Source organism: Rhinoderma darwinii, chromosome 2, assembly GCF_050947455.1.
Source record: "Rhinoderma darwinii isolate aRhiDar2 chromosome 2, aRhiDar2.hap1, whole genome shotgun sequence".
Classification (NCBI taxonomy): domain Eukaryota; kingdom Metazoa; phylum Chordata; class Amphibia; order Anura; family Rhinodermatidae; genus Rhinoderma; species Rhinoderma darwinii.
This window is the reverse complement of record NC_134688.1, coordinates 289,666,884-289,679,496: the sequence shown is the minus strand read 5'-3', so window position 1 is coordinate 289,679,496 and position 12,613 is coordinate 289,666,884. Positions and strand designations below refer to the sequence as shown.

The window sequence follows — 12,613 nt, the reverse complement described above, 5'->3', positions numbered from 1 at the left end:
CGTAATTGGGAGAAATTGCTTTACATATTTTGGGGTGCTTTTTCTCCTTTATTCCTTGTAAAAATTAGTTTTTCAGAAAATAAGTAGATTTTCATCTTCACAGACTAATTCCAATGAATTCAGCAAAAAAAACCTGTGAGGTCAAAATGCTAACTATACCCCTAGAATGTAGAATGTGTAGTTTCCAAAATGGGGTCACTTTTAGGGGGTTTCCACTGTTTTGGTCACTCCAGTGCATTGCAAACGTGACATGGCACTGAAAACTATTACAGCAAAATCAGCGCTCCAAAATCCAAATGACGCTCCTTCTCTTCTGAGCCCTGCTGTGGGTCCAAAATGCAGTTTATTACCACATATGGGGTATTGCCGTAATCGGGAGAAATTGCTTTACAAATGTAGGTTTTTTTTTCCTCCCTTATTCCTTGTAAAAATGTACAATTATTACCACATATGGGGTATTGCCGTAATCAGGAGAAATTGCTTTACAAATATTGGGGTGTTTTTTCTCCTTTATTCCTTGTAAAAATAAAAAATGTCTACGTTTTTTCAGAAAAAAAGTAGATTTTCATCTTCACAGACTAATTCCAATAAATTCAGCAAAAAAAACAAAACGGTGGGGTCAAAATGCTAACTATACCCCTAGAAAAATTCCTTGAGGGGGTGTAGTTTCCAAAATGGGGTCACTTTTGGGGGATTGCCACTGTTTTGGTCCCTCCAGTGCATTGCAAACGCGACATGGCACTGAAAACTATTCCAGCAAAATCAGCGCTCCAAAATCCAAATGACGCTCCTTCTCTTCTGAGCCCTGCTGTGGGTCCAAAAAGCAGTTTACTACCACATATGGGGTATTGCCGTAATCGGGAGAAATTGCTTTACAAATGTAGGTTTTTTTTTCCTCCCTTATTCCTTGTAAAAATGTACAATTATTACCACATATGGGGTATTGCCGTAATCAGGAGAAATTGCTTTACAAATATTGGGGTGTTTTTTCTCCTTTATTCCTTGTAAAAATAAAAAATGTCTAAGTTTTTTCAGAAAAAAAGTAGATTTTCATCTTCACAGACTAATTCCAATAAATTCAGCAAAAAAAACAAAACGGTGGGGTCAAAATGCTAACTATACCCCTAGAAAAATTCATTGAGGGGGTGTAGTTTCCAAAATGGGGTCACTTTTGGGGGATTGCCACTGTTTTGGTCCCTCCAGTGCATTGCAAACGCGACATGGCACTGAAAACTATTCCAGCAAAATCAGCGCTCCAAAATCCAAATGGCACTCCTTCTCTTCTGAGCCCTGCTGTGGGTCCAAAAAGCAGTTTATTACCACATATGGGGTATTGCCGTAATCGGGAGAAATTGCTTTACAAATGTAGGTTTTTTTTTCCTCCCTTATTCCTTGTAAAAATGTACAATTATTACCACATATCGGGTATTGCCGTAATCAGGAGAAATTGCTTTACAAATATTGGGGTGTTATTTCTCCTTTATTCCTTGTAAAAATAAAAAATGTCTACGTTTTTTCAGAAAAAAAGTAGATTTTCATCTTCACAGACTAATTCCAATAAATTCAGCAAAAAAAACAAAACGGTGGGGTCAAAATGCTAACTATACCCCTAGAAAAATTCCTTGAGGGGGTGTAGTTTCCAAAATGGGGTCACTTTTGGGGGATTGCCACTGTTTTGGTCCCTCCAGTGCATTGCAAACGCGACATTGCACTGAAAACTATTCCAGCAAAATCAGCGCTCCAAAATCCAAATGATGCTCCTTCATTTCTGAGCCCTGCTGTGGGTACAAACAGCAGTTTATTACCACATATGGGGTATTGCCGTAATTGGGAGAAATTGCTTTACAAATGTACGTTTTTTTTTCTCCCTTATTCCTTGTAAAAATGTACAATTTCTAAGTTTTTCAGAAAAAAGTAGATTTTCATCTTCACAGAATAATTCAAATAAATTTAGCAAAAAAAAAAAGGTGGGGTCAAAATGCTAACTATATCCCTAGATAAATTCCTTGAGGGGTGTCGTTTTCAGAGCCTTATAACACACATATACACCTAATATAAACTTGTTTGTTAATAATAAACCATAAACATAACACACGTATATGAGCTATGCCATTCCAAAACCATGGGAGTTAATATGGAGTTGGGCTCCCTTTTACAGCTATATTAGCGTTCACTCTTCTGGGGAGGCTTTCCACTAGATTTGGATTGTGTCTGTGGGAATTTGTGCCCATTCAGCCGAAAGAGCATTTGTGACGTTTGAAGTTTTGGATTGCTATCGACATTACAATTCATCCCAAATGTGTTCCGTGGGGTTGAGGTCAGGGCTCCGTACAGGCCACTCGAGTTCCTCCACATTAAACACATCAAATCAGTCTTTATGGACCTTGCTTTGTTCACAGGGGCTCAGTCATGCCGGAACAGAAAAGAGCCTTTCCCCAAACCGTTCCCGCAAAATTAAAAGCATACAATTGTCCAAAATGTCTTTGTATGTGGTAGCATTAAGATTATCCCTCACTGTAGAAAAAAGGAATAGCCCAAAAGCTAAAAAAAAAAAAAAAATCCCCAGACCATTATGCCTCCACCACCAAATTTTACAGTAGGTACTTTGCATTGCGGTATGAAGTATTCTCCTGGCATCCACCAAACCCAGATTCGTCCATTAGACCCATGATTTATCACTTCAGAGAACACGTCCAGTGGTGGACTTGATGCACAGTTCTTGTGCTGATGTCACTTTTAGAGGCAGTTTGGAACTCTGTAGTAAGTGTTGCAACAGAGGATAGGCAATATTTATGTGTCACACGCTTCAGCACTCGGCAGCCCTCTCCGTCAGTTTGCGTGGTCTAACACTTCATGGCTGAGCTCTTGTTACTCCTAGACGCTTCCACTTCACAATAATAGAACTTATAGTTGACTGGGGCAGATCTAGTACATCAGAAATGTCACAAACTGACATATGCCTACGGTGGCATCCTATAACAATGCCACATTTAAAATCACTGAGCTCTGTCCTTATTCCTCCTTTTTATTTGTATTTACAAAATCTTCAATAAAAACTTATGTAAATAAAAAAAGTCACTGAGCCTAGGACCCATATTACTAGCAATTTTTGTCAATGGAGATTGAATGGCTATGTGCTTGATTTCATGCACCTGTTTGCAGGTTAACAGAATCTATAATCAATGATGTGCTGCGTGCACTAACATCCCTCTCTGCCTGTTCCTACCTCAGCCGGTCTCCGACATTGCAGACGAGAGCAGTATAAATTGCAGCAGGGCCAGGCATGTAGCACTGAGTGGGCACTTTGGGGAGAGGTTACATTATAGTGTCTGAAGTGTGAGCATGACCCTGTGCAGTACCGGCCCCACGATGGTGTTTTAAATAAATGACATAACGCTGGATTCATACGACCGTGATCAGGCCGGGAAAAACGGTCTTTGTGTCAGGCGGATTTCCTGGCCCGACCACGGTACATGTGAACGGGACTCCTGGCATTATAGTCATTTTGACTACATTCACAAGACAGTGAAGTAATACAGCCATTAAAAACTGAGCAGCCGTTAGTTTTTCATGACAGATTTGCATCAGTGTGTCTCCAAATTTTCATCAATTTCCTGTCCGTTTTTAATGGCCATTTGCCATCCGTTTTTAATGTCCGTAGAAAATAACAGCCAGAGCATTGCCGACGCTCTGGCTGGGGATTCCGCTCCTAGAGGGAGTCCCGAATGTTTCTGTCCATATATCGACAGTGACTTTAGGGTCTCCCTCTAGGAGCGGAATCCCCTGCCAGAGTTTTGGCAACTCTCTGGCTGGGGGTTCCGCTCTAGGAGTAGCCCCTGACGTCACAGTCCATATATGGATAGTGACACCAGGGGCTTCTCCAGGAGCGGGATCCCCGGCCAGAGCTATAGCAACGCTCTATCTGGGCATTCTGCTCCAGAAGGAGCCCCTAACGTCACTGTCCATACATGGACAGTGACGTCAAGGGCTTTCCCAAGACAGGAGTTCCTGGCCAGAGATCTTGCGTTGCTCTGGCCGGGCACTCCGCTTCTAGTGGGAGCCCCTGAAGTCACTGTCCATATATGGACAGTGATGACAGGGGCTCCTCCTGGAGCGGAATCCCTGGCCAGAGGTTGCCGACGCTAGGAGTTCCTGCTTCCCCACGGAATTGCTGTTCCGTACTGTATCATTTTGTTCAGTACAAAACAGCAGTTCCGTGGGGAAGCAGGGACTCTTATTACCATAAATTACTATGATGGCAAGAGTCCCATTCACTTGTACCGAGGTTGGGCTGGGAAATCCAGCTGATTCACGGACCGTTTTTCACGTTCGTGTGAAACGGTAGATGCAGAGTCGGGACAGAACAGGGAGCAGATGAGGCGACAGGGTGTGGGGTCTTAGACTGGGCGGACCAGGCAGGTGGTGAGACAGAGCTTCCTTTTCCAGCACGGCGCCACTAGGGAATCGATTTAATGATCCTGTTAAAAACCAGAATCGTCAGAGGGCGAATTAATCAAATTAATTTGATTAATCTCTAAGGCCCATGGGTCACCATGATCTAGCTGGTTAGGTTCCAGTTGAAAAAGCTTGAAGAAAGCCTGCTCTAAATCATAGTTACATACTTAATAAGGTAACACAGGTTCATCAAGTCCAATTTATAATCTTACCATGTTGATCCAGGGGAAGGCAAAAAAAAAAACAGACTCTAAATATAGCAAACAAAACTAGATGTTTTGTTATCCAGCTGAGTAAAGGTTACAAGTGTTACTATTTTACTGTGATATTTCTTTATATCACTATTTTCTTTTTGGGTGGGGTATATACAAAGATAATTGAGAACTGGAGTGCACACCCCAGATCTCAGGTGACATTCAAAACCCTTAAGGCCTTATTCACACGAACGTGTATTACGTCCGTGATACGCGCGTCAAAATCACGCGCGTCGCACGGACCTATCTTAGTGAATGGGACCATTCAGACAGTCAGTGATTTTCACGCAGCGTATGTCCGCCTCACGTGCTTTTCTGTTTACAAACATCCAAACAGAGTGTCTTAATGATGGTGGCTGCGTGAAAATCACGAAGCCGCGCATTCTATGTAATGACACACGGAGCTGTTAAGTGCCTTTTGCACAAAACGCACACACTCGTGTAAATCCGCCCTCATAATGATGCCGGTTGTGTGAAAATCACGCAGCCACGCACCATACACAGATGCCACACTGAACTTTTGCGCGTGCAAAACGCAGCGTTTTTTGCGCGCGCAAAATGCAGCATTTTTTGCACGCGCAAAACGGACACGTTCGTGTGAATAAGGCCTAACTCCTCTGCTGCTAAAGCACTCACTAAAATTAAAGTAGTCAATTTCTGTGACAGTGGGGTTAAAACCTGAAGTTTTTGCATCTCTGGAGAACTGGTTCTTTACGAGCTGTAGGCAGTCAGGGCTGCCTCCAGCTGGTAGGTAAAAGTAGCGTGCACCCCTCCAAACTCCAGATCAGGGGGCAGTATAGTGGGCACTCATAGTGTAAGGTTGGATGGACATTTTGTAGATGTCACTTTAAACAGCCTCTTAACAGAAACTAAATGCACCTTGAATCCCCATTGTGTTATGAAGTTTTTCAATTGACATATGTACAATACAGCATAGATAAAAACATATCCTTCATAATGCAAACCTTATCTAAAATATTTGGTTCCAAATTGGTTTTAATGGTGCCTGAAATGATTTGTCTGCAACCTTTCTCTTGCCAGACTAGTCGTTCATCACTTCCTTATTCAAGGTTTGTGGTATTTCTATTAACATACATCCTGTAAATGCGCCGCCAAACAACGGCAACTGGCGTACTCCTCCACAAAGAGTGTGTAGTCAGCTCTGTCATTATGTTTTTCACTTATTGTTGTATGTCTCATGTATCCTTCAAGATATCTTCATCCTTATCTTATGTACCTCTCTAGGTGCCAAGCAGGTATACATCATACTTCCTATGGTCATACAGCTGGTGTGATTGACTTGTGCCCCTTACTGCTAGTGTGACCAATGTGGGCAAAGGATGGATGACAGTGGGGACCTTCTGGATCTCAGTTTCCTAACAGGAGAGGAGCAAAGAGTGATAACTCAGGTTCTGGAGCGAGACACGCAGCTAAGAGAAAAGGATGAACAGCGTGTACAGTAAGTGATAAAGAAATGTGGAAAAAGGAAAGTGCCACCAAAAGTTAGAAATAACTTGCTTTTCTATATGAGTAGGTTTGTTTAAAAAAAATGTCCCTGTTATTTTCACAATGTAGTTCTATGTAGTTGTCACTCTTATCAATGACCTCGATGTAGAGCAGATTTCTGTAGCACAGAGAATGTGGTGCGTGGACATCCCACATTGTGGTTCCATGGGACAACAGTTTTACAGTCGCACAGAACACTGTACTGTAAGGGTATGTTCATACAGAGTTTTTTTGCAGTTTTTTCGATCGCGTCCATTGTGCGCCACAGGCAAAAACTCCTCACTTTCTCTGCCTCTCATTGATGTCAATGGAAGGTCAGAGACGTAAACGCCCGAAGATAGGGCATGTCGCTTCTTTTTCCGAGACAATTTTTCCGCTCGCAGGAAAAAACGCCTCCGCCTCAGATTGAAATCAATGGGAGGCATTTTCTGACTTTTTTGGCGCGTTTTCTGACGCGGTTTCCACGTCAGAAAACAAGTAAAAAAACTCTGTGTGAACTGATCCTAAAGCTGATGTAACAGCACAAGTGTTAAAATTGGAATAGAGCAAAGGTGACAAGTGACAACCTTACTTTACACATAATCAAGTGTGCCTATAGCATGACACAATTGTGGCTGCCTAGCCCTCTACTCAGTACTTTCACCCTACTGTCTCACTACAGAGGCATCTTATCTTATTCATTGTGCCGCTCCTCTGTTATTCTTCCTGGAAATGTATGAATAAATTGACAACTGAGCATTACCATTCCCCTTATCAATAGGGCGTGTCCCTACACAGTCTGACAATGTGCAATCATCGCTGACTGTATCAGACAGCGTGGACACACACCCTGTTGACATGTCGAATGGTAACACTCACTCGGCAGGTTATTTATACATATTAATTCCTTTTTGGTGCTGCTGGTTGTGTACAGGGATCTTTGAGAGCATAAAGAAGCACCAGTAAGTAATTTAGGGACAGATTGGACAAACCAAGGTAAAGCCGGCTCCTCCCATCTAGGGATGTGTCCATTGATAACGGCAGCAACAATGTTTGTTTACATCATTGTATATTTGTTTAACCCCTTAATGACCGGGCCTGTTTGTACCTTAATGACCAAGCCAGATTTGTCAAATCTGGTATGTCTGACTTTATCAGAGAATAACTCTGTGAAAGTTTTGAATATCCAAGTAATTCTGACATTGTTTTTTTGTCACATGTTGTACTTTGTTTTAGTGGTAAAAGTAGACTGATACAATTTGCGGAAATTAATAAAAAAATAGAAAAATGGAAGAAATTTTGTAAAAATTAAAATTTTTCCCTATTTTTAACTGCAATATGTCACATATGTACACACATACTGTACAATTTTTTTAATTAAATATATATTTCTATCTCTTTACTCTATTTTGGCAGCACTTTTGAAAAAATAAAATAAATTTTCAGCAATTTAGAGGACTTACAAGTTGAATAATAATTTTATAAATTTTGAAGTACATTTTGTTTTCCTGCACCAAGCCAGGTTTTCAGAGGCTCATAGGTCTCAGAGTGATGGAAACCCCGACAAATGACCCCATTTAGAAAACTAGACCCCTTAAGGTATTTACCTAGGGGTATAGTAAGTATTTTGACCCCACAGTTTTTTGCTAAATTTAATACACTGACACTTTTTTTCATAAAAGTATTAGCTTGAAGACCAATTTCTTTGTAAAGTGGACATGAGAATGAAGAAACACACCACAAAATCTATCACCCTGTTTCTCCTGTTTTCAAAAATACCCACATTGTGGCCCTAATGCGCTGCCTGGACACACGGCAGGGCCCAAAAGGAAGGGAGCGCCCGGAGGCTTTCAGGACTCATATTTTGCTTGAAAATGTTTTAGGCCCCACTGTACATTTGGAGAGGCTTTGAGCTGCCAGAACGATAGAAACTCCCCATAAATGACCCCATTTAGAAAACTAGACCCCTTAAGGTATTTATCTAGGGGTATAGTGAGCATTTTGACCACGCAGGTTTTTCGCTAAATATATTGGAATTAGTCTGTAAAAATTAAAATGTACTTTTTTTCTGAAACAACATAGAAATTTTTATTATTTACAAGGAATAACGGAGAAAATGCACCCCAACATTTGTAAAGCAATGTCTCTCGATTACGACAATACCCCATGTGGTAATAAACTGCTGTTTGGACCCACAGCAGGGCTCAGAAGGGAAGGAGCGCCATTTGGATTTATGATTTTGCTGGAATGGTTTTCGGTGCCATGTCGCATTTGCAATGCACTGGAGGGACCAAAACAGTGGAAACCCACCAAAAGTGACCCCATTTTGGAAAAACCTTCAAGGAATTTTTCTAGAGGTATAGTGAGCATTTACACCCCACGGGTCTTTTGCATAGTTTATTAGAATTAGGGCACGAAAATTAATATCAAAATTTTTTCCACTAAAATGTTGAATTTTCTCATTTTCACAAGGGATAAAGGAGGAAAAATACAACCATTTTTTATAAAGCAATTTCTCCCGAGTACGGAAATACCCCACATGTGGTCATACGGTTTTTCATTAGAAATGAATTAACCCTTTCAGGACTGATCCATTTTTTGCTTTCATATTTTCGATTTTCACTCCCCGCTTTCCAAGAGCCATAACTTTTTAATTTTTCCATCAATAGAGTGGTGTGAGGGCTTATTTCTTGCGGGAGGAGCTGCAGTTTTTATTGGTACCATTTTTTGGTACGTAAAAAGTGATTCAAAAGTTGTATTAAATTTTTTTTTAGAGCGAAGGTGACAAAAAAAAACCCAGCGATTTTGCCGGTTTCAATTATTACATTTTTTTAAGGTGTGCACTGTGCAAATTAAATAATGGTATATTGTAATAGTTCGGACTTTTACGGATGTAGCGATACCAATTTTGTTCATTTTTTTACATTACTTTAGAAGAAAAATGCGAAAAGGTGTTTGTTTTTTTACTTAAAAAATAAATAAATTCTCACTGCTAATAACTATAATTCTTCTACGCATTTTATTAATCAATCCCCTTAGGGGACTTGAGCCAGCGATCATTGGATCACTGGTACAATACACTGCAATACTAATGTATTGCAGTATATTGTTATTCTTACAGGCTTCTGTAACAGAGCGATCGCTGTACCTGTCCGTTAGTACCGAGGGGGCCTGCTGTAATACACAGCCGACACCCGCAGCGTATGGAGCGGGCTCAGCACGTGAGCCGGCTCCATACATCAACCACCGCACCATGACGGGCAATTAAGTCAGTGCGCAAAGGGGTTAATGCACAGCGGATGGTTCAAAGTGAAAATTGCAATTTTCCACTGATACGCCATTTTAGTGCATAATATGTTGTGCCCAGTTTGTGCCACAGAAGACAAACACCTCATAAAACGTTAAGCAGGTTCTCTCGGGTATGGCGACGCCATATGTGTGGGCGCAAACTGCTGCTTGGGCACGCTGCAGGGCTCAGAAGGGAGGGAACGCCATTTTGCTTTTGGAGCGCAGATTTTGCTTGGCAGTAGTTTTGTTTGGGGTTTTGCTGGTATTTCAGTTTATAATTTGGGGGTATGTATAATCTGTGCGGAGTACATCAGGGCAAAATGCTGCCATGTGGTGATTAAAGAGATCCGATTTTTTCACTGAATTTGGAGTGCTGTCCTGTGTATTGGATTTTGCTATATATATATATATATATATATATATATATATATATATATATATATATATATTATAGAGAAATATATATAAAACATTTATTTTTACATTTTTAGTGATTTGTCTGCTCATAATAAAAATTTAAAACATGGAATTAATTAAACCAATCTAGAAAATGAAAGCATCATAAGTCTTGTAAAAAAAAAATAGTTGTGATATTCAAAGCGGTTGCAAAGATATTATCGTTTGAAGAAGTGCAAATCAGAAATGTAAAATTTGACCTGGACACAGAGGCATCAATGACCCTTGTTCATACACGGCAGCATATTATAACACTGCACAACTTCTGAGTTGTGTAGAGCCATAATACGTTGGCCATAGACTTCTATGGGGCCCTATAGTACCTCTGTATATCTCTGACTTGATACAGAGGTTTTCTCTGTTAGATTCTGTATGAAGCTGATAGAAAAAAAAGGTGGCATGTTTTATTGGACGCATTATTAGAGATGAGCGAACTTATGAAAAGTTCGGTTCGGCTGGTTCGCCGAATTTCATGAAAAAGTTTGATTCGGACCGAACTAGTTCTGACCGAACCTGTAATTCAAGAAAGCCCCTAAAAATCGTGTATAACACTGTTTAAAAGCCCTAGAAGCCCTGTATAACACTCTTAGGTCACCCATGAGTGTATCCAAGTACTTTTGAGCTGTCTTTAAGGCAAAGTTAGTGTCAAAGTTACGCCAACATGTATGGCTATAGGAAAACGGATGGGACACGGTGATAACTAACAGAAACCACTGCACTTGTGCATGTTGTATGCTTAATGCATTGTTAAAAAAGGTACAAAAATTAACATTTTTGGCGGCAGATGCCTGCCAGGGTTCATACATATAAGGTGGTAAAAGAAGAAGCAATGGCTTTTGACGTGCCCTCAAAAAATTTACCCTATATGGTGACAGATGCCTGCCGGGGTTCATCCATACATGGATGTAAAAGCAACAAGCAATGGCTTTTCACAAGCCCTCCAAAAATGTACCCTTTTTATTGGCAGATGCCTGCCGGGGTTCATCCATACATGGATGTAAAAGCAACAAGCAATGGCTTTTCACAAGCCCTCCAAAAATTTACCCTTTTTATTGGCGGATGCCTGCCGGGGGTTCATCCATACATGGATGTAAAAGCAACAAGCAATGGCTTTTCACAAGCCCTCCAAAAATGTACCCTTTTTATTGGCAGATGCCTGCCGGGGTTCATCCATACATGGATGTAAAAGCAACAAGCAATGGCTTTTCACAAGCCCTCCAAAAATGTACCCTTTTTATTGGCAGATGCCTGCCGGGGTTCATCCATACATGGATGTAAAAGCAACAAGCAATGGCTTTTCACAAGCCCTCCAAAAATTTACCCTTTTTATTGGCGGATGCCTGCCGGGGGTTCATCCATACATGGATGTAAAAGCAACAAGCAATGGCTTTTCACAAGCCCTCCAAAAATGTACCCTTTTTATTGGCAGATGCCTGCCGGGGTTCATCCATACATGGATGTAAAAGCAACAAGCAATGGCTTTTCACAAGCCCTCCAAAAATTTACCCTTTTTATTGGCAGATGCCTGCCGGGGTTCATCCATACATGGATGTAAAAGCAACAAGCAATGGCTTTTCACAAGCCCTCCAAAAATGTACCCTTTTTATTGGCAGATGCCTGCCGGGGTTCATCCATACATGGATGTAAAAGCAACAAGCAATGGCTTTTCACAAGCCCTCCAAAAATGTACCCTTTTTATTGGCAGATGCCTGCCGGGGTTTATCCATACATGGATGTAAAAGCAACAAGCAATGGCTTTTCACAAGCCCTCCAAAAATTTACCCTTTTTATTGGCAGATGCCTGCCGGGGTTCATCCATACATGGATGTAAAAGCAACAAGCAATGGCTTTTCACAAGCCCTCCAGGCCTGCTTGTAGCAGACGGCAGTGGAGGTGTATTGGTGGTAGTAGAGGTAGCCAACGGACAGCAAGGGTGGTGGTGGTAGTAGTAGTAGCAGCACAATAAAACAGACTGGACAGTCACAGGACAAAGCCCTGTGGTGGAGCTGGCCTCAGGCCTGCTTGTAGCAGACGGTAGTGGAGGTGTATTGGTGGTAGTAGAGGTAGCCAACGGACAGCAAGGGTGGTGGTAGTAGTAGTAGCAGCACATTAAAACAGACTGGACAGTCACAGACAAAGCCCTGTGGTGGGGCAGGCCTCAGGCCTGCTTGTAGCAGACGGCAGTGGAGGTGTATTGGTGGTAGTAGAGGTAGCCAACAGACAGCAAGGGTGGTGGTAGTAGTAGTAGCAGCACATTAAAACAGACTGGACAGTCACAGGACAAAGCCCTGTGGTGGGGCAGGCCTGCTTGTAGCAGACGGCAGTGGAGGTGTATTGGTGGTAGTAGAGGTAGCCAACGGACAGCACGGGTGGTGGTAGTAGTAGTAGTAGCAAAACATTAACACAGACTGGACAGTCACAGACAAAGCCCTGTGGTGGTCCTGTCCACTCTTTTTTTAATGTGCCACTGTTGGTGCTGCTACTACTTTTACCACCAATCCACCCCCAGTGCCGTCTGCTACAGAATCCCGTAGTAGCAGGCGGCAGTAGCAGGCGGCAGCGGCAGCAGCAATGTCAGATCTATTCAGTGGCATCAGGCACAGGGGTTTTAAAATCCTCACCGATCCACGCTTGATTCATTTTCAGAAACGTGAGATTTTCCAAGCTGTTGGCGG

At 41.7% G+C, this 12,613-nt stretch overlaps 1 protein-coding gene across 1 annotated transcript in view; it reads left to right on the top strand.

Annotated features, from left to right (window-relative positions):
• The window catches only part of SYTL1 (synaptotagmin like 1), a 118,434-nt gene that overhangs the window by 25,716 nt on the left and 80,105 nt on the right, over positions 1–12,613 (top strand). The window contains exon 2 of the mRNA XM_075850562.1: positions 5,955–6,168. Coding sequence (XP_075706677.1) covers positions 6,050–6,168 — 119 coding nt within the window. The 5' untranslated portion in view covers positions 5,955–6,049. The remainder of the gene's footprint in view (positions 1–5,954; positions 6,169–12,613) is intronic.